Raw genomic sequence first — 24,810 nt, 5'->3', positions numbered from 1 at the left:
AGGTAGGGACGCAACTGGTGCACCAGGCGAACCTGGGCAAATGCCCCCCTGGTCAAAGCCGACAAATGGTGGTCAAAAGTCAGCTGTGGGTCCAGGAGGACTCCCAAGTTGCAGACCCTATCTGAGGGGCGTAATATTTGACCCCCCAGCCTGAGAGATGGAACACTTGGCCAATTAGTGGGAGGGAAGCACAACAGCCACTCGGTCTTATCTGGATTGAGTACAAGCTTGTTAACCCCCATCCAGTCTTTAACAGCCTCAAGGCCCTGGCTCATCACGTCCATCGCTTCATTGAGTTGGCACGGGGCGGACAGATACAACTGTGTATCGTCCGCATACTGGTGGTATTTTATCCCGTGCCGTCGAATGATCTCGCCCAGCGGTTTCATGTAGATATTAAAAAGTAGGGGGGACAGGACCGAACCCTGCGGCACCCCATATGTTAGGGGCCTAGGGGTCGATCTCTGCCCTCCGGCTAACACCGACTGCGACCTGTCCGAGAGGTAAGAGGAGAACCACCGTAAAACAGTGCCCCCACCTCCCGCAGTCGTCGCAGAAGGATACCATGGTCGATGGTATCGAAAGCCGCAGAGAGGTCAAGGAGTACCAGGATGGAGGCGTGGCCTCCATCCCTGGCTCTCCAGAGATCATCGGTCAATGCGACCAAAGCGGTTTCTGTGCTGTAGCCGGGCCTGAAGCCAGACTGGAATGGATCAAGATAACTGTTAGAGAAATATGGACCATTTCTCTACTATTCCAGGGTAAAAAAAAGTTTTAAGAAACTACTTCATTCACAAATACTTTCTTCAAGTAGTAGAAAAAGTATGATTTTTCTCTTTTTTTAATAGCAAGATAATTTTTTTGCAAAAGGAATATGTTAAAAGTGTCTTTTCTTTTGTGTGTGTGTGTGTGTGTGTGTGTATACGCATGCTGCTATTGTTGTATTCGGGTCTTTTCCCGTGTAAGATTGAGATTGTCTTGGCAACGTTTCAGCGAGGTCTCACTCGCCATCTTCAGGCTGGGTTTTGGGCTTAAAGCTGAAGATGGCGAGTGAGACCTCGCTGAAACGTTGCCAAGACAATCTCAATTTTACATGGGAAAAGACCCAAATACAACAAGAGCAGCATACCTACACCCGTGAAAATCTACAAATACATACATACATACATACATACATACATACATACATACACACACACACACACACACACACACACACACACACACACACACACACACCATTGTATTACTAGTAATAAAGCGGTATTTTTATTGCTGTAGTTAATTTTGAGAACATTGGAAAAACTATGTGACCTAATTTTAATACCTAGATTTCAGAATACTATAAAATGTTGTTGGTATGTATTTAAAAACATATTAATTTTATCTTCAGAAGACTGTATGATAGTAATATAATGCATTTAATAATTCCTGGGACAACACAAACATAATATTTCAAATGCTTAAATGACTTAGTACAATCTGAATAGTAATTTGTTTTTTGGAATAAATATAACATGATTGATAAAATGAGAATTATAAAGTCAGCTAAAGTATATTATATGATACAGAATAGTTGTGTTTGAATAGGAATTATGTATAATTATTTTGAAACAAAGTATCTTTTTTCCCTCCTATGAAACTATTCCTGATTATGCTAATTTTCTTTGAAATCCTTTTGAACTGTCAAATTACAACAGAATTTACTTTAAAAACATTGTTATGGTCTCAGTGTATACTTCTCTTAATGGGTGGGCCACAATGAATATTTCATTACTAGTATATATAATACAGTATTGGTTTTGAATATATGAACTCTTACTTTATGATCTCCTTTTCTCTCAGTTTAATGCATCCATTGCTAGTTTTTATTTTGAACTTCAGATGAAGGTGTCACTTTATTTGGACTAAGAGTTATGGTATTAACTTTTCTTTTCTTTCTTTCTTTTTTTGAATACTGGTTTCAAGGCAGCTCATGTAATCTGGTTGATGAGGTACTGTGTGAATGGACAAAATTGGGATTACTTAGGAAATTACAGTATGAGCTCCATGGCAAGCAAAGAAAAAATAAAAGATTTTAAATAAATATGTGCACAGGAAGTGGTAGAAATTTTCATTACAAAATGAATACTTTTCTTATCACAATAATAGCACAATTATAAAGTTGGCTGGCTGTAATAGGATTTCTTAAACTGCCATTGTACTATTACTTCACTTATGGTCAATTGACTGTGGCAGAGTCAGACATTCATCTGCAGGTAAATTTTCTATACAGCGATCCTCAAGTGCTATTAGATTAGATGAAAAAGAGCCTTTTGCGTTTATTACACAATATCTCAAAAGTATTATTTAAAGTCAGATCTTGCCAACCAACTTTCCTATTATGTGTCTAGCAGGAGATTTTTGGAAGCTCTTAGCCAAGTGATACTTGCTTAGTAGATATCCATTTTAATCACTGGACTTTAATTTTCAGGAGATGAGCAAGGTGATCGTTCCCTGATAGGGACATTATAGTAAAAAGTGACATGACCTGCAAAAATCTTAATTAATGGTGTACTGGCTTGCCTTGCCTTAGGCTTGTTTTTTTATGTCTTTAGCATATATGCAGATATTGGGCTATTCTGCATTAATTATAGCAATGTTGCAGTCAGGATTTTTTGCTTTCATAGCTGAGATTATTTGAATCATCAAACAGAAGCAAATATAGAGGACACTACTTATGTATACACAGTTGGTCCCAATATTCCATAATATATTCTTTTGACATGTTACTTTATGTGGTGTTTAATATCCGTTGGCTCACTATGGGTTTTTCTATTGTCATTATAATTAATCCCCATTTGTTCACAAATGGATGTTCACCTATTTTGTGTATGTACAATATCCCCATTGACTAACAAATGGGAATTCATCAAGCCACTAAGAGAATCAAAATACCCTTCTATAAAATCAAGCTAATCCTTTTTGTTTGCTGCTGAGTTCTCAGAATCCCTGTTTGGAATGCCAATAAGATATTAATAAAGTAATAGGTGAGATCTTTATACACTCCACACATATTAAGTAGGTTGACAGTGCTGACAAACCAGTCTGTGTCCACAGAAAATACTATTGATAAGAAATATCCTTGAGTTAATATAATTATAATGCAACACAGTTCTTCAGAAAAGAAAATATTAACTGCTTGCTTGAGTCTATTTCTTATCACTGTGGATATTTTTTTTTGCATTACTGTTTCTTGACACAATAGTTTAACATTCATTCTCATAATGAATTATACATGATTGTATATGACTGCACTATGTGAGTATCACGGCATTGCAATAAAAACATTTCAAAATAATTAACAGGTGTAACAAATGATCATTCAAGCACATCATGCCAGTTGTCTCCTTAATACAAAATCCTAAAAATACACAGCCTTCTTCACAGCCTTTTATGTACTATGCTCACAAGGAGCATGTAGCCACCTAGGTCTTCATTTATTATATCCTTGGGACCAACTAAACATTTGTCCATTGTTGCACACATTTTGGGATGAACTGGTCAGTAAATTTAGTCTCTCCCAACCTGAATAAAATGTGTGCCTCAGAACTGTTTCCTTATTTGGTTCCATTATTTAACATTATTCCTATTACCCATCTCTGTTGACATAATAACTTTGGGAAACAAACATCAGAATCCTTTAATTAGAATTTGCAAAGCAACAGATTTTATTAACTGTACAACGTTGAAGTAAAATTAAATCGGCCTTCTTATAACTCCAGGTGAATGAATTATTTTCTTTTATCTTAGGAAAAACTAAGATTTTCAGCTTCTTTTAAGTCACAATTCAATTGCCTATTGAGGCAGAGCAATTTATATATTCTTGTTTTAAATCAGGGGTGTCAAACTCCCGGCCCGTGGGCCAGATGCAACATGCGCTGGCCACACCCACACCCGGTCTAGCAAAATGAAAAAAAGTCCCAATATGTCATGTAATGCAGCTATGACAATGTGGATTTGACACCACTGTTTTAAATATGTTTTCTTCTCCCTGAGTAAAACAATTTTTCATTTTGTCAAGTGACTTCGTTAGAATCCCTTCTGGTGATTGTTATAAGGATTATATTTTTCTGCCTATATAATGGAACAAACAAGCTTCATACAGAAGTGCAAAAAAAGCTTAGAATTTGAAATAATTCAAATTCATGGCTGTTTGAATTCCAGAATTTTGCATTCCAGTAGTTATAAGCTTGTAGCAATCCAATTCTCTACCCATTCAGATTCTTCAAGTACTTCTGTGGTTCAGAGAACCTATGTTTCTAGTCTATTGATTGATAGTACATTGTCGGAATTTTCACACAGAATTAGTTGTAACAGTGAAAAATGACCAGAATCCAAAAAATTGTAAAGTGCTACTATTTTATAGACAAATGGGGGTTATCAGTCAAAAGAGCTTGAAATTGTCTTGAATGGATTCAACTTTCCTGCTTATCTTGCATTAATATTAACTCAGTTTTTTTTTTTAAAAATCAAGCTTTATCAATAATGCCACTATTTTAGTAGGGAAAAGGGGAGCTAAAATTTATGCCTGTCTAGAGAATAATGATGGCAGCAATCAGCAAAGTTTATATATAGTCCCTCTTATTTTAGCTTCATGGAAATTGTATGAAACTCCTGAAAATTTACAGAAATATTTATCAGTGGTAATGACCATGTTTATTTTCCCTGAAAGCACAATCAAAACAAAATAAGCTAGCCTGAAAATTTCTTAGGGTTTTTAAAGAGAATTTATTTCCTTCTCTTCATTTCAGAACATCATGGAGAACTCAACTATATATGTTCCTTTATTAGAAGGACAGTACATGAATTAATTCTGATATTTAGTATTACCAGGTAGAACTAACAAGCAAATTATGTAAGAACTTGGAAATAGAATTCTAAATGACTGGTTAATACTAAATTGATTAGATTTCTTAATTCTGAATGATGAGTTTTTTCACTCTTAAATTAACTTTTCATTTTGGAATGTGCATGAAGTGAATATGTATTTGAATATCTGCTTTAAAGATCTCTCTCCTTCATTTTGAAGTTGCATCAGTATCCCACACCTCATTTTTCTTTTTTGCATCTACTCTCACTTAATGGACTTACACGTTTAGTTCCATTATCTACTATTTGAAATAATAATAATAATAATAATAATAATAATAATAATAATAATAATAATAATAATAATATGATATCAAAACTAATATTCTAATAGGAGGTTTATGATTATCATTATGTTTTCTAAAAGTCTAATTTCACTTTTGTTTACAGAAAGCAATTGCCTATTTATTTCCTTCTGGTCTATTTGATAAAAGGGCCAGGCCTTTGATGAAGGTAAGAACATTATGCAGTGCTACCAAAATCAGAATATAATTAGCTTAGTACAGTAATAATTATATTAATAAACTATTTTTCTCTACTTTAAACAGCACCCTGAGGAAGTGTTTCCAAAGACAAGTGGTAAGTGGAGATTTTCCTATGGTTTGTACATAGGGTAGGTTCCAAAGCATTAATATATGTCCCATCCAATGTTCTGTTGTCCAAGCACGTAATCAGATGCTTTGGAAAGTTATGTTTTATTTGGGATAAGAGTATTGTATAAAGAAAACAATCCTAAGATCATTCACATATATTGTATCATTGTTTAGATTTAAAGAATCGATTGAGAGGATTATGCAAATAGTTAATGTTATCACTTTCAAATACAAAACACACTAAATGGTGTCCTGCTTTAGGTGTAATTCTCTTTGGGCTGGGGGGAATTGTATATTTGATTAGAGTTGTATAGTTACTGCTGTTTGTGTTATATTTCTTCAGTTATTCAATGGGATGAAGATGGTCGTCCATTTAATTTTCTTTTTTATACTGGCAAGCAGTCATACTATTCTTTAATGCATGTAAGTGGTTTAATTTTTTTCCCTCCTGAAAATACAATGTACACATTTAAATTGCAATATTCTTTTGAGGAAAACTAATTATCAAATAAGGAATTAATAGCTTTTTCTCCAATTAAGCTTTGGTTTGAGTCCATCAGTATTAAATAGGTCCAGCTATTAAAATGTAATGATATGATAAATGAAATGTATACCTTTTATAATTTATTTACTTTGTTCATCAATATACTACACATTTCCAACCATATGCCAGCCTTCAGTGGTTATAATTTTATTTAAAATATATAGTATTTTTCAACTGAAAGCATTATAAAATATATTTATGAAATTCTTACAATACTTGAACATTTAAACATAAATTCAGATACTAGCTTGAGATTTAGGCACACAACAAATCTGCTTATTAATTCTGTGGTGGTTTGCAGTCAATCTGCTATAAATGAACAGTGGTGGACGTCACCATAGTTGAGGCTGCTCTCTTTAAAATTAGATTTCCAGTAAAGAATGACAAGGTGAAAACTAAAAATATGAGAAGTGGGTTAAAAGAAAGTTGAAGGAGTAACCAGGGAACAAAAATGAAGATAGCAAAAGTGCTTCTCATAGTTCTTGACCTACAACCTTTCAGTTAGTGATTGTTTCAAATTACTGTGCTGAATAAATGGTGGTTACAACCAGTAGTGGATTCCTACTGGTTTGGCCAAACCGGTAGTGGTATGGTGGCTTTGGTTGCTGGAACCGGCAGCAACCCAGGCCTGCCACGCCCCCGAACTGGTTTCCCGGTTGCCACTGCCATCGCCGCCATCTTCTTTTGGAGTTCTATGCATGCGCAGAACAATTTTAATTGAACTGTACATGTATGCACACTAATGAACCGGCAGTAAAGCCGGACGGAACCCACCCCTGGTTACAACCAATCTTTTTAGTTCAGGCCATCCCACCTGTCACGTGATCACAATCTGTGTGCCCTGCAATCTGTTTTAATTTATGACCAGTTACTAAGTACCCTGCAATCACATGATTTCTATTTGTAACCTTTCGTGTTGCCTTTCCCAGAAAGTCAGTGGAGAAGCTAGCAGAGAAAACCACTACTTCCTGGAGTAGGTTTCCCCCATCTGTGCATCTTCCCCAGCCACTCTGCTTGCACCATGTCAGTCACTGTGCATCATCCTTGATCCATGTGATACCTTCTTTTTTTAAAATATTTTTTTAATTTTTAATTTAGAACAAATACATCATCCTTCTTTACATGCTATAGAAAGTGTATCAGTTGGTTACAAAAAAAAACCGTTTGTGTATCTCTTCCACAATCAACAAACATAGTTCATATTAACATAAGTATTTTAACTCAAATATTTATACATGTCACCATCATTATATCTCCATTTTCATTTGACTATAATTGTTTAAACGTCCTTCATCATAAAATATACCAAAGTTAAATACATAACCACATACTGGCCTTTCGATTACTATTTCTAAAATCCTCCAATAACACTAAATCCTTATGTCCTGTTCTAACTAAACTTCCATAATATTTAATAACAAAGTTTTCTAATCCTCCTTTTCAAATCACTGTTTAAAGTTTACATCCAGTTTCCTTATGTTATACCCATATTTATATATGCATTGTTATTCTGTATCGTGTATCATAACATTTCCCCCCTAATAATCAAAACTTTAATTGTATCTAACTTAGTTCATCATCATCATCATCATCACCATCATCACCATCATCATCATCATTATTATTATTATTATTGTTATTAACCTTTATGTATAATCCAAAGGGATTGCTAATCTTCCTTATATGGGTACCATTCAATATTCATATCCAATTATACTCATCATAAAACTACACATTGTATATATTAGTAACATTATCAATTATTTATTTAAGCTATATCTATTATCAATAAATTTCACTATGTTTAACTAGTTTTAAATTATATTCTTCCATCTATCAACCTGTATCTTTCCAATAACAAAACAATCTCATGGCCATTTGTGGTGCCAATCCTCTAATCATCTTCTTGATCAGCTTTGTATGGACTTCTCTTAGCAACTCCTTGCTTGTAAGATCTCTCATATAATCTTGATGCCTTCTTTCTGTTTCCTTATTCAGCTTGTCTTTGATTGTCAGCAGTGTTATCAATACTTTTGCTAGTAGAATTTCTTTCTTTGAGTCCATAGATTCTTTAATTTTTTCTTCTTCTATATCCTGCCCTCTGGAATAGATTTCCCCTCCATTTACTTCCTCTTTCAGTATTCCATTCTTTCCATTTTCAAACCAATTACCATCAATATCAGCAGGTTTAATCTCTTTATATTCATTTTCCACTTTGGTTTTTTGAGTTTCAATCACCCCGTTTTGCATTTGATAAACATCCTCAATTTTTTCCATCATATTTTATTGTTATGTGCTCTAAGTATTCCAGTTTTTCATCTATTCTTTCATATATATTTGATAATTTCTGTATTTCTGAACATATCTTTTGCAAATTTGAGAATTCTATTTTCTTTTGAAGTTGTGCCATTCTAACAAACACAGCTGCTCTAGCTTGGAAAGTTAATAAGATTAAAGCATAGATTCACAAAGGATGTTGTTTCCACTTCAAAGGGCCATCTGTGTGTTTTCCTTCTTATCACTCTTTGTAGCCAAGCAATAAAATCTTGTGGTACCAAGTCAAAAACAATCTGTGAAAGAACAAAAACCTCCCAGCCTCCGAGCAGCGGTAACACACTTAAAAAGTTTCCTTTTGTATCTTTTTTGTATTTCAAGTTAGAAAAAGGAGTCCAAACTTTAAATGGATTAGAAAAATAGCCACAGCAATGAAAGCAGAAAACTTTAGCCTATAGTTTACAGAGAATCATAAAGGGAAGGTAGAAGAAGAAAACTTAATCCATCCATTTCAAAAGGCTTGCATAAATTCCATCCATGAAGATAGCATTTAAAAAGTAAGATAACCATTGTCCAAAACCATTCCAAATTTAATTCCGCCGCTTGACTCTTCTATTCTTCAATTTAAATTAATTTTTAAGTTTTTATAGGCAGTCTCTTTTTAAAACAATAAAAGTTTCTCACCAGCTGGAAACACTTTCTTTTTCCATATCCTTCCGTTTTGGAGCCGCCCCGACTTCGTCAGTCTTGGCTGGATTTTTTGTCGTCGGCTTGAAGAACTTCTCTTGCTTTTTTGAGGGATTTTGCGATATCCCTGAGATCAGCAAGATGTATTCCTGTTCACCATCTCTTCGGGATGATTTAGGTCCGTTTGGACCACCCAGCGACAAAAGTATTGGCTGCGGTCTCAGAGCATGGAGACCGCACAACCATATCATTGTGACCTTGGTTCCTCCTCCCATGTGATACCTTTTTGCATCCCCTTGCACCCTTTACAACCCACACAGCACCTCTCATGTGCCCCCTTGCATCATCACCTGTTCCTGACCACCCACTCATTCTCATCTTTTTCCAACCTGCACTGAACTTTTCACACACTCCATGTGCCCCCTCAACTTGCGCTGTGCTTCTCACATCTCATACCTCCCCAATCTACAAGGTGCTTATAGTATATCCCTTTGCTCCTTCCCTAATCTTTCATATATCTATATTGAGCCTCTCACATACTCTCCTTCTCCCACCCCTGCACACATCTGTCTCCGCCCACCTGGCAATAATTATTTATCTGCCTGCAGGTCTGGAACTTGCAACTACCTGCCAGTTTCCCCACTGCCTCTGATTGTGGGAAGCCAGCAGGAAGTTGCTTCACCAAACGACCTTGGGATTCAGTTAACAATGGCTAATGTGACTGCAGAGTTTGCCATCACCAAGCTAATCATGCTTTACAATTGCATTGGATAGCGATGGAAATTTTGGCCCCAGTTGCTATTGTAAGTTGAAGGCTACCAATAGACATTCTTATATGAGAGTTCTAAAGAAAGTAAAGAACTTGTACCATGTGTTCTTAACTTTTCTTAGAGCATTCTGAAGCAAAGTCTTAGTGGCCAGGATACTATATAGCACTTGCAAATAAATAAATAAATAAAAATTCCACCTCAAATTTCAATTGCAGGGGAATTATCTTTAAAACTTTGCTCTGGCACTATAGACAGCACCCTGCAGCAACTTTCACTTCACCTTTCTCGCACTGCCCTTATGGCTGTTAGGTTGAAGAGATAAGAGGTGACTCTGCCATCAAAAATACTGATAGAAATCTTCTAATCCCATGATTGGTCATTAATCCCTATTTATTCTGTTCTGTATTTCAGTTGCTTCCTTCAGTTGTTTTCATTTAGTAAGTTATTAGCTAGCATATGGCCTTATTTTCCATTTGAGAAGGTTTTTTTTTATTAACTTGGAAAATTATAACAAAATCTGGATTTTCTCTGGAGAGAATCTAAAATTATTTCTGCAGCTTTTCCTAAAATTTGCGCATGTGTAAGATCCAGAGACAAATGAAAGAACTGCCTCTTTTTAAAGAAGTAAGCAAACATTCAATTAGAATTTGCTTTCCTGTAAATTAAATTAATTTGTTGTCAGCTTTGGAATGAGAGAAAACGAGTCTTTATTTTCTTCTTTGTGACATCTTTTCAAATACTTGGAGAATTGTATTGTACTCATACTCAATCATCTTTCCTAAAGGCTAAATAAGCCCAGTTATTTCAACTGTTCTTGGGAAATGTGATGAGCATTCCCTCCATTACTTGATCCAATTAATTAATAGAAGTATTGAACAATAGAGCAACACAAGCTCTTTCCACTGTTTTCAGTTTAGTGTTTATTGACATTATTTAGATTTCTGATTTTATTATATCTTTTTAAAAAAACTTGGCATCCATCTTTTAATATTGCTCTCACTTTATTGAAATCTGCTTTTTTAAGTCCAATATTTAATTTGATTGTATTCAGTTGCCATTTCTTTTTAAATCTAAAAAATGCAGGATGATACTATTTCTTTCCCCCACTGTTCTCATTACTGAACAATTACTAGGTGGGTTTCCTCTGTACTCTTTGAACTTATCTATCTCAAGGTGCAATATTTATTGCATTTGCACAGTATATGCATTTGTAAACCTTAAGTCCCTTGACTTCAGGAAAACTGAATCAGTATTGATGGTTACGAAAAATGAAATGCCCATTTTCCTGAAAAATAAAGTAACACTTTTCAGCATAGTGCTGCTATCAAAAGACCGTTTCTCTTGTTACTGGATGCTGTAACACTAAAGGTGCAATAGCATTTAGAGGACTTTCTCTGTGAAGAGGATTGTTTTCCTGTGTTTGTTGGAATTATCTTCGTTTGTACTCTCTGCACCCAAAGGACAAAATCCCCACTTGTCAGGTACATTTATTTCTTTAGAAGGAGAAGAGAGGAATTATTTTTTTTCTTCTTTTGGTTGACCTTGGGCAAATGAGCTTCTTGCCCTGGCAGAAATGAAATGAATGATAAATGTAGAGGGTGTCTTTGCTGAGTAATGGAGCTGCAGCCTAGGCTTTCCAGAGAGTTTTCTCCTGCACAGCCTGAGGCAGCCTGAGGACCCCTACTGTTCATTTAAATAGGTATGTCAAATCTGCCTTGAAACGCTGCTGGTTTGATCTGTGGTAATATTTGTGAAGGTTCCATATGGACTTGAGCCCCCCTGCAGTGCTAAGAAATAATGTACAACGCTTCATGGTGCAGACACAAATTTTCTCTGAAAAGGGATGCAGCGCTGCGTTTTAGCTGTCGGAGAGGATGATGGAGCTGACGCACTATGCCTGTCAACTTGTTACACGGATGGGTTGCACGCAGAGAGGCTGTGGAAAATCTGTGCCTTTTAGCTTTTCTACTTAATCACGGTTGTAGCATTGCCTTTAGACTGTATGCTACATTAATTCTCTTCCTGCCTTCTGCCTTTCATCCCAAGTTTCACGGAAAAAAGTAAAGCATGCAGGTCTTGTAGAGGGGCCTTATCAAGCAGCTGTCATCTGACAGGCCATTTGCATTTGTTTTGGCTGAAACAGAGCAAGCCAAGGGCAAGATGTTTTGTTGCATTCCATCATAATGAAGAAATTATAGAAAAATTACAGGGAGTACAACTTCTTAACATTCGTAGCTCTTGCCTTTGAAAAAAAACACAGTGTTGGTGATTTTCCACATGCACAGTCTTTTCAAGTGGCCAGGCTCCCCATTTGATTAAACGTTTCTTCATTTGAAATACAAAGTGTAATTATGGTAGAATATTTATGTAGTTGCTTAAATATTATCAGTACATTTATAAATATTTCCGTTAATATACATACATACTTTCATTAAGCGTGATTTGTCATGCAACCATGAACAAAGTACGAAGCTCATACCACGCTTAAGCTAAGGGACACCAGAAGCACATTTAAGTTCCGAACCTTCACTTTAAAATAAAAGTTAATTTTAATTTCCTGTGCATTGTTTAGACAATCCTTTATCATTTACAACATTGTTTATAATTTCTGACATACTGTATGCTATTTTTCCTAAATACATGAGCATAATAATACCTCTAACAGAATGCTTTAGGTTTTTTTTAGCTTTATTTATACAGAAAAAAAATGTAAGGTAATAATATTAGACTTCTTTGGAAAATCAGTATTAACCTTTATCAACTTAGTCCCCATCATTTAAATTGTTATGGAATACAATCTGGAGAATTTTGACCCAACATTTGGAGTATGGTCTGGGATGCGTTAGATTGAAGAAGTTGGCCTCCATTAGCCACCCTCCTTGTTCTATTTCTTAATTTAACTTATATGTTTGAGCTCATAATGCCTACATACTTACATACTTGCAACAAGTTTCTGCTGAATAGATACTTGTTTATTTAGACAGAACATTGTTTATATTATCCATCTTATTAAGTAACAAGCTTAGAGATACTATTTTCCTGTATTATGAAAAAAAATACATATATGGCACATAAGTCTTTCATAAAATATATTACAAAATGGCTGTTGTGTGTATGTCATAGAGGCATTGACTGACTGACTGATTGATTGATTATCATCAAATCATTTTTGACTTCTGGTAACCACATATATATTTTTGATGATAAATCTATTCCTAACCTGGTCTTTCAGGTATTCCAATGGTGCACTCATCACCACTGTAATTGAATCCATCCACCTTGCTTCTGGTTGTCTTCTTCTCCTTCCACCTTTTCCAGTATTAGAGCCTTTTCCAGTGAGTTAGATCTTTGCATAATGTGTGGAAAATAGGATAATTTGAGTCTGGCCATTTGTGCCTCTAGTGAGAACTATGGGTTGATTTGTTTGATGATCCATTTGTTTGTTTGTCCACTGTCCACTGTATTCTCGGGAGTTTTCCCCAATGCCAAAGGTCAAAACTGTCAATACTCTTCTTGTCCTGCTTCTTCGAGGTCCAGCTTTTGTTTCCATAAAGTGTCAGAAGGAACAGCATGGCATGCTCATCTTAGTAGGTACAGAGACACTGCATTTGAATATATTTTCCAAGGTCCTCATACTACTCTACCAACTGCTAGTCTACAACATAAGTTTACGAGACCGGAATATCTATTAGTAAAATCTTTGCCTATCCATTTTAAAGAAGTTAAGATGCATTCTTCAATTTTTTCAGATGTGAATGCTTCCAACATATTAATCTTTGTATATTTTGTTAAAATCTTTTCAGATAACATGTATCATTATGTTGTCTGTTCTATTTGCTTCTGAATAGTATTTACCTGTCTTCTTTACAGTGTTTATTAATACCGTATATTATGAACATTTTTGTAGAAAACGTGGAAATCAGATATGAAATTGCAACACAAGTAACATTTTCTGTATTGAAATGTACTTTAATAAGATGTAAAAAGTCTTCAAATTATATTTAGTTTGTGTTCATTGTTTATTTAACAGTAAGCTAATGTATATCATGAAGGTGATAAACTCTATCCTAGACACCAAGAACTGTTTTAACCTATAGTTTGAATACTTTTATTTCATAGCTAAATGCACATAATATTATAATACAGCCTGGGGAATCAGTTGCGGTGGATGTTTGGAATTACATATTTGAGTCGCTTGGTTTATTTATTTTTTATCAGGATGTTTACAGCTCATGAGAAATTTGGAAGATGTAGTTATATATTTGGTTCTCCATTCAGCCCACTAAGCGATTGGGACTCACATACTTTCTCAAAGAATTGTGTGGAAACTAAAGGAATCCTGATGTATACTGGTACTCTCTGGAAGTCTTGGTGGAAAGATTGGATATGAATGCAGTAAATGAATATGAAAATTAAGGGACAATTTAGCAAAGATACCAAATTATATTTAGAACTTATAAAAACAAGAATTTGATTTAAATAAGAAATATTCTGGTTTAGAACAAGACTCTACTTCAGCATTCTGTTTGCAAATTACCATTTAAATTCGCTATCGGGTCAGGTGTGCAGTAATGTTCATGTATTTATATTTTTCATTAGTTAATATGCATGCTAGCCTGACAGTCACCACCTGATTTCATGTTTGCAAGTAGGAAATATATATTTTCTTGAAGTTAAGCTTTTATCTTATAACTTACCAAATTAATTTTTCTGTGGAAATTTCACAATTGGAACTCATTTATTTATATTTTCTGTATTCTAGGAGTTGTACAGTAAGTTACTGCACATTCAAAATTATCAGAATCAACTGAATGCTCAAGGATTGCTCTCTGAGGATAAAGCACCTATGTAAGTTGCCTCTGAGATTATAATGAATATGGAACATAAGCATAGATGCATTTCTATATATTCATTTCTATGTAAAATTTTCCATCATTTTGTAATGATGTAATAAAAGAGCATATTTGATTATCCCTCTGATGGATCCAAAAGGTGATGTGGTTTGGCCAAAGTCTTGGACCGTAACATCCTTATGCAGTATATCCCTTTTCACATATTTGGATCTTTGGGAGATGAAATTAAGAAGAGAGACCTAGAACAATTTTGGAGGAAGTCTTGGAAAGAGCCTGATTAACTATGGGTAGGAACCCATATTTGGGATTATCTTCTAGTGATAAGGGTGACAAAATGAAAATATTTATTCACCCTTATTATAAATACTGAGGGTTATCTGTTGGCCTTGTTTAGGGCGATCTAGTTTCTGCTGGAGAAGGATGGATCCTTGGATCATCTGTGGAGCTGCTGTGAAAAACATAGTATCCTAACAATTTGGCAAGCAGTCCCTCAGATCAGCTTTGAGCTGAATTCTGACTTAGGCAGATTAGGTTGAAATGCCTGAGGCTTACTCTTGTAGTATGGCCTGGGTTGAATGTGAATTGGAGATTCTTAAAGGAAGTGGAAAAGATTCTCCAAACTGATTATCTGTTTGTTAGATTCAGGTTCCTCCTTGGTTATAAAGGCTTCAGGAAAATAATCAACAATTGAGTCTGTGTGATGGTGTTGGCTTCTTTTACAAAGGGGATGGTGCTTTTGGAGAAGGCGGTAGTGCATGTTTTCCTCAAGTGGTCATTCATACATCTTGGACAATTATTGTCCTATCTTCAAACTTCCCTTTTCAGAGAAGGTGGTTAGATTGCATTTGCAGAGTCCTGAGGAAATGGATTATCTGGATCTGTTTTAGTCAGCTTTCAGGCAAGGATTTAGTATAAAGATAGCATGTTGTGCATGATGACTCTTGGGTGGTGGATAGAAGTGATGCGTCTATCCTTGTGCTCCTTGATCTGGCAGCAGCTTTTCATTCCATTAATATAATAAAATATAATTAATTTAATCCTTCCTTCCTTCCTTCCTTCCTTCCTTCCTTCCTTCCTTCCTTCCTTCCTTCCTTCCTTCCTTCCTTCCTTCCTTCCTTCCTTCCTTCCTGTCAGTGTTGACAAGGGAAAGGATGTCTCTTCAGTCTTTCTATTATGGGATGCCTTTCTTTCTTCCTCATGTAAGTTGGGTGAGGCCCTCTGAAACTTCAGGTTTAATACCATCAGTGTGTATATAATAGACAATTATATCTTTCAACAAGTGATGATGTTGAGATTCAAGTTTTCAAGATGCAAGGCTAAATGGGAAAAAACCAATTTTGACTTATCATACAAACACGGACTGGCTGTGAATATAAGGGGGCCCAGATCTGAAGATGTTCTATCTTGTATTTTGAGCGGGGCTGCACTTTCCTATTCAAGAGTGGTGCACAGTTTGGTGCTTTTCTTGGGCTCCCAGCTCCTGATCAAAAAGCACATGGTAGCTGTGGCCAAGAAAGCATTTGTACAACTTCAGCTTTTGAATAGTTGTGTTCTTCCATGGGTTAAAAGGCCTTTTAGGCAGTCACTTAGGCTTAACTATTGCAATACGGTCTAAATGGGCAATATGCTCTTTAAGAGCCCTTGAAGATCATTCAGTGGCTTTAGTTTGTATAGAATGGAGGGTACAGGCAGTGATGGCCTTGGTATGCCCAGGTGTTGCTGCTTTGCAAGCTGAACTGGTTGCTACGATATGATTGGACAGAATTCAGGATACTGGTTGTCACCTATAAAGGTCTGTATGCCATAGAACCAAATTATTTGAGAGATTACTTGTCTCTCATAGCTTCTGCCTAGATAGATTGTTGGACTCCTTTGTTGGAAGAATCTTTGAACATATTGTATATTGAATGGTCAGATGCTGCTTCTGTTTTGTTATTTGTTTGATGTAATGAGCTACTCAGAGACATTTAGAGCTGAGTAGTGCCTACATTTAATTAATTAAGTAAATTAAATAAATACTTTAGTTACGTTTTTAATAGGGTTCCTGTAATAGCTTTAACTGAGGAAGATTAGATTAGTTTTGATACAAGTACATTTCTATGATGCTATATCATACTTTTAGGAGTATTAATATTTATACCCCATCCTATTTGTAAGACTTTGGACAGCTTACATAAAGTTATGGGAAGTGATATAAGAAAAAAGAAACAATTTTAAGAGATTTTCAAATATAAAAGTATAGATAGTGAGCAATAGATTAGTTGGTAAAGAGTATAATTTCTTGGAAATGAGATCACCTAATGGATCAAACACTGAGCTGGCATAACTTCTTTTCAAGTTTTAAATGCGCTAAGAGCCACAGTATAGTACTCATCACAGAAATAACTAGCGAAAGTTATGTCTTCATGGGATATCCACAGATGCGTCTTAATTGAAACAAAAGTCTATAACTGTGACATCATTTTTGTTTGCAGTGTTTACAAAAATATAAGGATTTTAGATCATACAAATTCCTGGCATGTGGAATTAAAATTGGACATTTTCAGAAGGATTAATAGTCTCTAGCTTCAGTATTGGGCCTGTTATTAATATTGGTTGAGGAGAAAAGTTACTATCAGGTGATAAGCCAGATGAATGATTGACAATGTATTACAAATGAAAAAAGAAATTGAAATCAAATGAACCCAAATATAATCATGACCACAGTGACTCAAATTAAAAATTCCAAGGCAATGGTTAGGCCAGATTATAATATGAATAATTAGTTCAAAAAACTCCTATGATATATGTGAACCCGGGGGAAAGAAATTATTAACTCTGAAAATGGAAGAACCTTTAGGAAGTTAGGAAAAACATTGATGTAAACTGAATAAAGTAGAGATAAACCGAGTAAGGAAAAGAAACCACAAAAAGAAATAATAATAAAATAAGTAGCTCAACAGTCATTCCACTATTTTGGGAATGAAGGACATTTTGGACGCAATGTCATTTACTGACAAACTGATATAGCCCATTCTTCCTGTTCTTTCCTCTTCTCTTTCCCTGCTTCTAATTATGATTTGTTCAGTTTCTATGTTTGTGTTTGTGAGTAAATTGATATATTTCTGAGAAAATAAAAGCACATATAATACAATTTGCACAGCCCTGTTTGTATTTCTAAAAATGCCTATGAGAGCTATAGGCTGGTTGTTTATAGCTTTGTAACATTGCAACTTCATATTTACTTTTTTTAATTAAAAAATGTGTCAAGGCTAATCTAACACTATACTCAATATATATTTCTTTTTTATATTTGTTAAACTAAGAGGCTGGTCTGCCTCAGGTCAGATTGGATTTAGAAATGCTATTGAAATCTATTTAAAAATGTCATATCCTACCTTTGGGTGTGGGAATTGTAATACAAATGTTATGTATGTATGTATTAAAATCCTGTAGAAAATGATGTCTAGATTTTTAATTATTAACTTTTTAACAAATTAACCTGCTTGTTAAGTTTACAACTCTAGGTTGCATTTCCTCCAGCATAAGGAAAGTATATTTCCAAATTAACGGTATGGTCTAGCTGCAATCTTATCTTTAATTGCATGATTAGTTAAAAGAGAATATATGTGATATTTTAAACAGGAACTTGATTGGCAGCAGATGGCTGATTAAAGAGGAATTGGAAGAAATGTTAGTGGAAAAACTGTCAGATCAAAATGTGAGTAATTAATCTCCTTTATTTAATGAACCCTGTATCCTAATGGAACAGTTAGTGGTTGTAAGGATTATGGGGGGAAAATTTCCTGGGACATGGGAATTATTCGTATCTTTGGTTTGAGTCCCATAAGTACATATCCCTAAATGGTTATGATACGAAGTAATTTTAAGTATGTTATTTCAGGAATAGCTATGTATCATACATAAGGTAACATATATTCAGCAGAATTGTTCCACTTCATACTGTGCAGGATGGTGGTTCTACTTAGATGGATATTAACATGCCTATGTAAACACAGAAAAACCAAAACAAAACCACCCTCAAATACTCACAGTATCTTAGAGACAAGATAACCAAAACCTTGTCTATGAGCTCTCTCTTTGTGGTGTCCAGTAAGGGATTTATCTCAAGGGAGAACATTCAAACATGTAGTTTGCCATTCCATTTTAACATGTCCCTGATAGCCAAATTATTATTACGTATTTTGTCACTCTCTTATACAGTCTGTTAAATAACTAGTGACATCAGCAAATCAGTTTAAGACTGTGTCCATTGTGATTATATTTAACAGATCTTGATATTCTGCCGCTGGGTTACTTGTACTGCAAAGATAATGTCATTATTTTATCTCTATTGTATCCATTTAGTATTTCTTTCCTTTATTTTTTTAACTTCTAACTTTGCTTCTCTGAAGCAAAAAAATAAGCGTACAGTAAGTTATACTTTTTGAGCCTTTCAGAAAATGTTCCTTTATTTCCTTCCTTTTCCTAGCCCAAGCTGTATAAAATGACATTAAACCTGAATCTGCTACTTTATTTCTTGTGGTCGGGAGGCCCTGTATTACTTGTGAGACACTTTTCTTTAATCACATGCTCAAATGAAAGCAGTAAAACTTATACTAGCAAAGGATAATTATTTCAAGAGGTTGCCCTTTGAGTCAAGTATCTCTTGAATTTTGAAAAACCTTGATTGTTTGTTTTTAAAATCAAGTCTAAGGTAAAATCCTTTTTGAACGACCAATGGCATGAATGCACACTTCCTGTACCTATTAGAAAATCAAATCATCTCAAATCAAATCTTTATTACGGTCATAGACTTGCATAAAAATAATCCAACAAGTAGAGTTTAGAAAACAGTTTCCTTAAATTAATTGGGACTTTTGTCTCTTACCCCTTTTCTATCAAAAAGGACTTTTTTGAGACCCTCTAAATCTCTTTTTAAAATCATCAATTGTTGTTAATGAAGTTAGTCTGACAAAGAGTTTCCTTAAAGTTTTTAGAAGTGGATTCATTTGTTGGGGGAAGGGATAGAATTAGGTATCTTTATTCACATAGGAAATGATACATCTGCATGTTGTTTTGAAAGCTGCATGCAAATACAGAAGTGTCATCCTGTCAAAAGTTATCAGTAAGAACAGAACTAAAATGATCAAGCAGGTAAAAATAGAAGTTGTTGACAAATGCAATTACACTTGCACCACCATCCCTTAATGAATTTTTATTGTCTACAGTATTTAAGGTTTGTTCAGCTGCTGGAAAGATTAGTAACACTGCCATACTGTGATATGGAACAAGATTATCTGCTTAAATTTCGCAAGGAATTACCTATACAATCCAAAAAACAATCATTTGAACCCCTAAAATATGATGAGCGAGGAGTGGCCTTTAGCACTGCAGAAGGTATGCTTTTTCCTAAATTTCTAAATTAAATCCTTGGCAACCTGAAAATCCAAATATTTCTCAATATTAGCTACATGTCAAGAAAAAGAAAGAAAGAAAGAAAGAAAGAAAGAAAGAAAGAAAGAAAGAAAGAAAGAAAGAAAGAAAGATGCTGCCCAAGACGCCCAGTGTTATTGCTCTGTGTTCTATGTGGTCATATTTGTTTCATTAAATTAAAACAAATAGTTATAAATGTATTCTGTGTTTCTAAGTTATTTGGCATATGTATTGAAGATGATTTATAATATTGCATCCACCGTACATCATGAGGTGGTCTATTATAAATTGCTTTTCATGCAGATTTTTCAGTCTGGCAACAAGCAACTTTTAAATTACTTCACTGGCTTACTTTATTCAGACTTCTTTGACAAACAATATGTGTTTTACAATCTCAGCCCTAGGAAGCAGGCAGTGGCAAACCATTTCTGAAAAAAAAATCCAAAAAAACCTTCAGTTTAGTCCAAGCAGTAGCCAAAAGTCAAAAACTGACTTGAAAGCATTAAGTATATGTGTGTATTGACTCACACACCCAATTTGTAGTGTAGCTCAAAAATAGTCTTTGCATTTCTGTTCAAATACTGTATACTCTAAATCAGAAACTATATCAAAATAATTATTTCTTTTAGATGCCGGTTGCCATTTTGAATTATCAGGGTATGCCTCCCTCTGCTGGGAGAAAAAAGGAAATTTAACAGTGGTAGTTTTGTAAAACGTATGTCCATTGTATTCATGGTATACAATATGACGTGAGTCCCTTTTCTTTTTACAGGGGCCTTTTTGATAATGAATATTGCCAATTACTGCTTTCAGAGATATGCATAAACCTTTAATTGTGGAAAGATATTAATATCTCCTGTATGCTATCAAATGGTACCACTAGAGTGCTCTCCAGCCCTTCATAAATTTCGAATCTAGATTAATTTTCCGTATCTTAGGCCACGTTTCCACCCCCAAAACACAATTTTAGACTTAGATTTCCTTGTGCTGCATTAGGTTAGGAGAGATGCTGTGTAACATCTTTGGAATTAATCTTTGAAAGAATGCTTATTTTCTTTCACTTTTGCTAGTTTTCCTTTCAAAAGATAGTTTCATTTTTGTTTAGCATTTCGAAATGCTATATGTGTAGATGCAAAAAATGCTAAACATTTTGAAATGCTAAACATGAAATAAATGTGCAAAGTTTTTTTTTTCTTTTTAAGGTAAGAGAAAGTCAGCAACAGCAACTGCTACACTTCATGCAAATGGAAATGGAAAATTTACCATAAACGGAGATAATTATTTACTTTATTTTCCAGTGTTGCAGGACAGGTGAGTGTTAAAAAAAGAGAACCTTTTTTTGCTAAAACAATTTAATGGTATTTTTCTAAAATATTTCATGTATTTTTAAGTTTTATAAAAATCTTCATATTTTCTTGCTGTATAATCAAATTTGAAAAGTTGAATATATGTGTGAAAATGTTGGTAAAACATCAAATACTTCAGACTATTGGTACCTCAATATATCTTGGACCGTAATTCTCAATGTTTTCAGTCAATATATTAGTACAATCTGAAGACCACAAGATTTGTAATTTGCACATCTGGAAAATTCCTATTGAGAATATTAGAATTTTAGAAATGTGAACTTTATTGGGGGCAGTGGGAGACTAATGAACTTGGAAATCTGCATGGAAAGTCTCACCACAAAACTTTGCCATCCTTGGCTATCCTAAAACTTCTGTGTAAATGAATTACTCCAAGAACTAATAGATCCTAATCTAATTAAATTTGTCTACAGGTTTACAGTGAGAATTGATTTCCCGAAAGTACATTAAAAATGTACCAAATTGAGCCAAAGATATTTGCAGATTACTCTGAAAAGATGACATTTTTACTGTTAGTTTAGGCCTCTTCTGTGTACAAGTGCATTTTCCTTTCCTTTGCAAGTGTTGATACCTTGCATCATTCTAAGCCATGTCAGCCCCTCAGAACCTTATTAAATGCTTATGATTGTTGCTTGTGAAATTGTAAAGAAAAAGAAGAAAGATATTTGTACAGCCTGTAAACCATTATTTGAGATTCGTAGAATCTATTTGGCTTGGGAAAAGAGTAATGAATACCAATCTGCTTAGAAAGTCTGTCCAGTTTGTAGTCATTGTTCTCATTTCTTCTCTTGCAAATGAGTTTGCTTAAGCATCATTTTAGAAACTTTATTTGACCTTAAATGTTAACAATATCATCTCCCATGATATTATACTGTTCTGACTATCACTGTACTCTGATAACTGTAGGCATTTTTATGTGGATATATTTAAATAAAAAAAATTTGTAGTAAATAAGCAGTGGGGCTATGGGAGACATTTTGAATTTAGACTTGTAATTGAAACAATTGGTTTATGTTCAGAATGGCTGTTTTGTTCATTTAGAAGTTTTTCAAGCTCAAATTCCAAGCATTTCTAAGTTGAGACATGCACACTGTCCCTGAGCAGCACTTGACTACAGTAGTTCTTCACTTACAATTCATTTAGTAATCATTCAAAGTTACAATGGCATTGAAAAAAGTGACTTATGACTGTTTTTCACACTTATAACCTTCAAAGCAGCCCCATAATCACATGATCAAAATTCAGATGCTTGGAAACTGATTCATACTTATGGCCATAGCTGTTTCCCAAGGTCACCTTTTGAGAAGCAAAATCAATGGGAAAGCCAGATTCATTTAACAGTCTTGATACCTACTTACCAACTGCAGTTATTCACTTAACAACTGGAGCAAAACAGTCATAAAATGGACCAAAATTCACTTAACAAATGTCTCATTTAACAACAGCAATTTTTCAATCAATTGTCATAAGTTGAGGACTACCTGTATGTTATTTAGCTTAGTTAAATATTTCCATGAACAGATCACTAGAAAAAAAGTCATGGTTTATTAGATTACTCTTAAGTGATTTTAACTGTCACGCCTGCAGTCATATTCCTTTTTAGGATCTTTGGCCTGCCACACACTCTATTATTTCATTATGCTGTTTCATTAGTGTAGTAATTGGGAGGGGGGATAGAAAAGAGTAGAATTGTGGAATGTGTTGTCATTCCTTTCTAGAAGCCCAAGGTCATCTTTTGTCTCCACACCTCTGCACCTGACCGGAACCAACTGGGTGGAGATGCCAGCATGGTCGAAGACAATTGGACCTTGTGATGGATTTATGGGTGTGGGGATAAGATCATGAACTTTTAACTGGGTGGAATCCCAGGAAGCTTTTAGATTTGGGATTCCACAGTTTGTGCTAACATGTCTGTCTTATTAAATTGGAACTTTAAGGATAGCTCTGCCTTGGACTCTGATTTAATTCTGCATGATATTTGGAATGCTGACATTAACTCTTTCACATTATTCATATCTAATACTTTTCAGAGAACAGCTGATGTTCCCATTCCAATTTCTTGATCACTTAGAAAAGTATGACGTGGTCTGCACCGTATCTGGAGGAGGAAGAAGCGGACAAACAGGAGCAATTCGCTTAGCCATAGCAAGAGCTTTATGTAGTTTTGTTACTGAAGATGAAGTAGAATTCATGAGGCAAGGTAATAAAAAGTGTATAGAGAAAAATGTATCAATTTGTCCTAAATAATAAAATTCAATATCTTGTTCCTGATTACTTATCTCTAATAACTGTAGAGATAAGTTTTGTTATTTAGCATTCTAATGAACTGTTTAAAATGAGGCAAATGCTCAGGACTTTTTGTAATATTATAAACCTAAGTTCAAATGCTAGATAAATGCTCATCCCCCCTTGACTTCCCTCAGTTCTTACAACCAAGTCCCTCCACCTTTTTCTGTACCAAATTTTCATTAAATTGTATAAACTTCTTCCTGATCTCCCTGCAGCTGGTCTCCTCACTCCTGATCCACGTGTAAGAGAACGGAAAAAGCCTGGCCAAAAGGGAGCCCGCAGAAAGTTCACCTGGAAGAAGCGCTGAAAATGAAAATGTTATATTTTATAGGAATCCATCTTTGTAATTAAACTGTATTTTTCCTTCCCTTCCATCCATGTCTTTTTCTTATTTACAGTATAAGAAGAATTAAACCCTAACATGTGCAACCAGTAAGATATTAGAAATGTCTACTAATTAGTTGGAAATAATGGATTATCTTAGTAGCAAGTTGCCATTTTAACAATCATCCAATGAGAATTTACACCATAAACTTGGAAATGAAATGGTGAGGCTGTTTGTTCAGGCGGACCCTCCAGAGTTGCGAAAGTGCAAATGAAAGATTGCTGTCTGTCGCTGTTGAAGAACTAGAAGAAGCTGCTGCTGCTAAAGTTCTATGTGCCATCAGATCACTTTCAGTTCTTAGCAACAAATACTTGATTTTCTCCAGAATTACCTGCCCTCATCCTGCTCCTTCAGGTCTTCCAGCTGTAATTGAATCCATCCACCTTGTTGTTGATTGTCCTCTTTCTTTTCACCTTTCCCAGCATTATTTGATTTCTCCAGGGGACTAGGTTTTCTTTATAATGTGTCCAAGATAAGTTAATTTGAGCCTGGTCAGTTGTTCCTCATTTCAGCATTCCAGGTTGATTTGTTGAATAACCCTCTTCTTGTCCAACCATGGCATCCCTAGGAATCTTCTCTAGCATGAAAGTTCAAAAGTGTCACTACTGACTTTTTTCATTTTCATAGTGTCACGGGGGGGGGGGGGGATCATTGCCTTCACAATTCTGAAGGTTTTGTAGATACAAATACATGCAACACCTGAATATCTTTTCCAAAGTCTT

General features: G+C 34.9%; 1 protein-coding gene across 1 annotated transcript in view; it reads left to right on the top strand.

The window, feature by feature from the left end:
- Positions 1–24,077, top strand: part of MRPS9 (mitochondrial ribosomal protein S9) — a 45,490-nt gene extending 21,413 nt beyond the window's left edge. Inside the window, exons 3-11 of the mRNA XM_014066947.2 lie at positions 5,302–5,364; positions 5,460–5,490; positions 5,848–5,927; positions 14,542–14,627; positions 18,257–18,332; positions 19,843–20,011; positions 21,250–21,358; positions 23,445–23,614; positions 23,919–24,077. Coding sequence (XP_013922422.2) covers positions 5,302–5,364; positions 5,460–5,490; positions 5,848–5,927; positions 14,542–14,627; positions 18,257–18,332; positions 19,843–20,011; positions 21,250–21,358; positions 23,445–23,614; positions 23,919–24,010 — 876 coding nt within the window. The 3' untranslated portion in view covers positions 24,011–24,077. The remainder of the gene's footprint in view (positions 1–5,301; positions 5,365–5,459; positions 5,491–5,847; positions 5,928–14,541; positions 14,628–18,256; positions 18,333–19,842; positions 20,012–21,249; positions 21,359–23,444; positions 23,615–23,918) is intronic.
- The last annotated feature ends 733 nt before the right edge of the window (positions 24,078–24,810 follow it).

This window comes from Thamnophis sirtalis, unplaced genomic scaffold, assembly GCF_051295495.1.
Source record: "Thamnophis sirtalis isolate CommonGarterSnake01/CBP01778 unplaced genomic scaffold, rThaSir2_p1.2 scaffold_12, whole genome shotgun sequence".
NCBI classification, from domain to species: domain Eukaryota; kingdom Metazoa; phylum Chordata; class Lepidosauria; order Squamata; family Natricidae; genus Thamnophis; species Thamnophis sirtalis.
The sequence above is the reverse complement of the archived record's forward strand: the minus strand, read 5'-3'. Positions and strand labels throughout refer to the sequence as shown.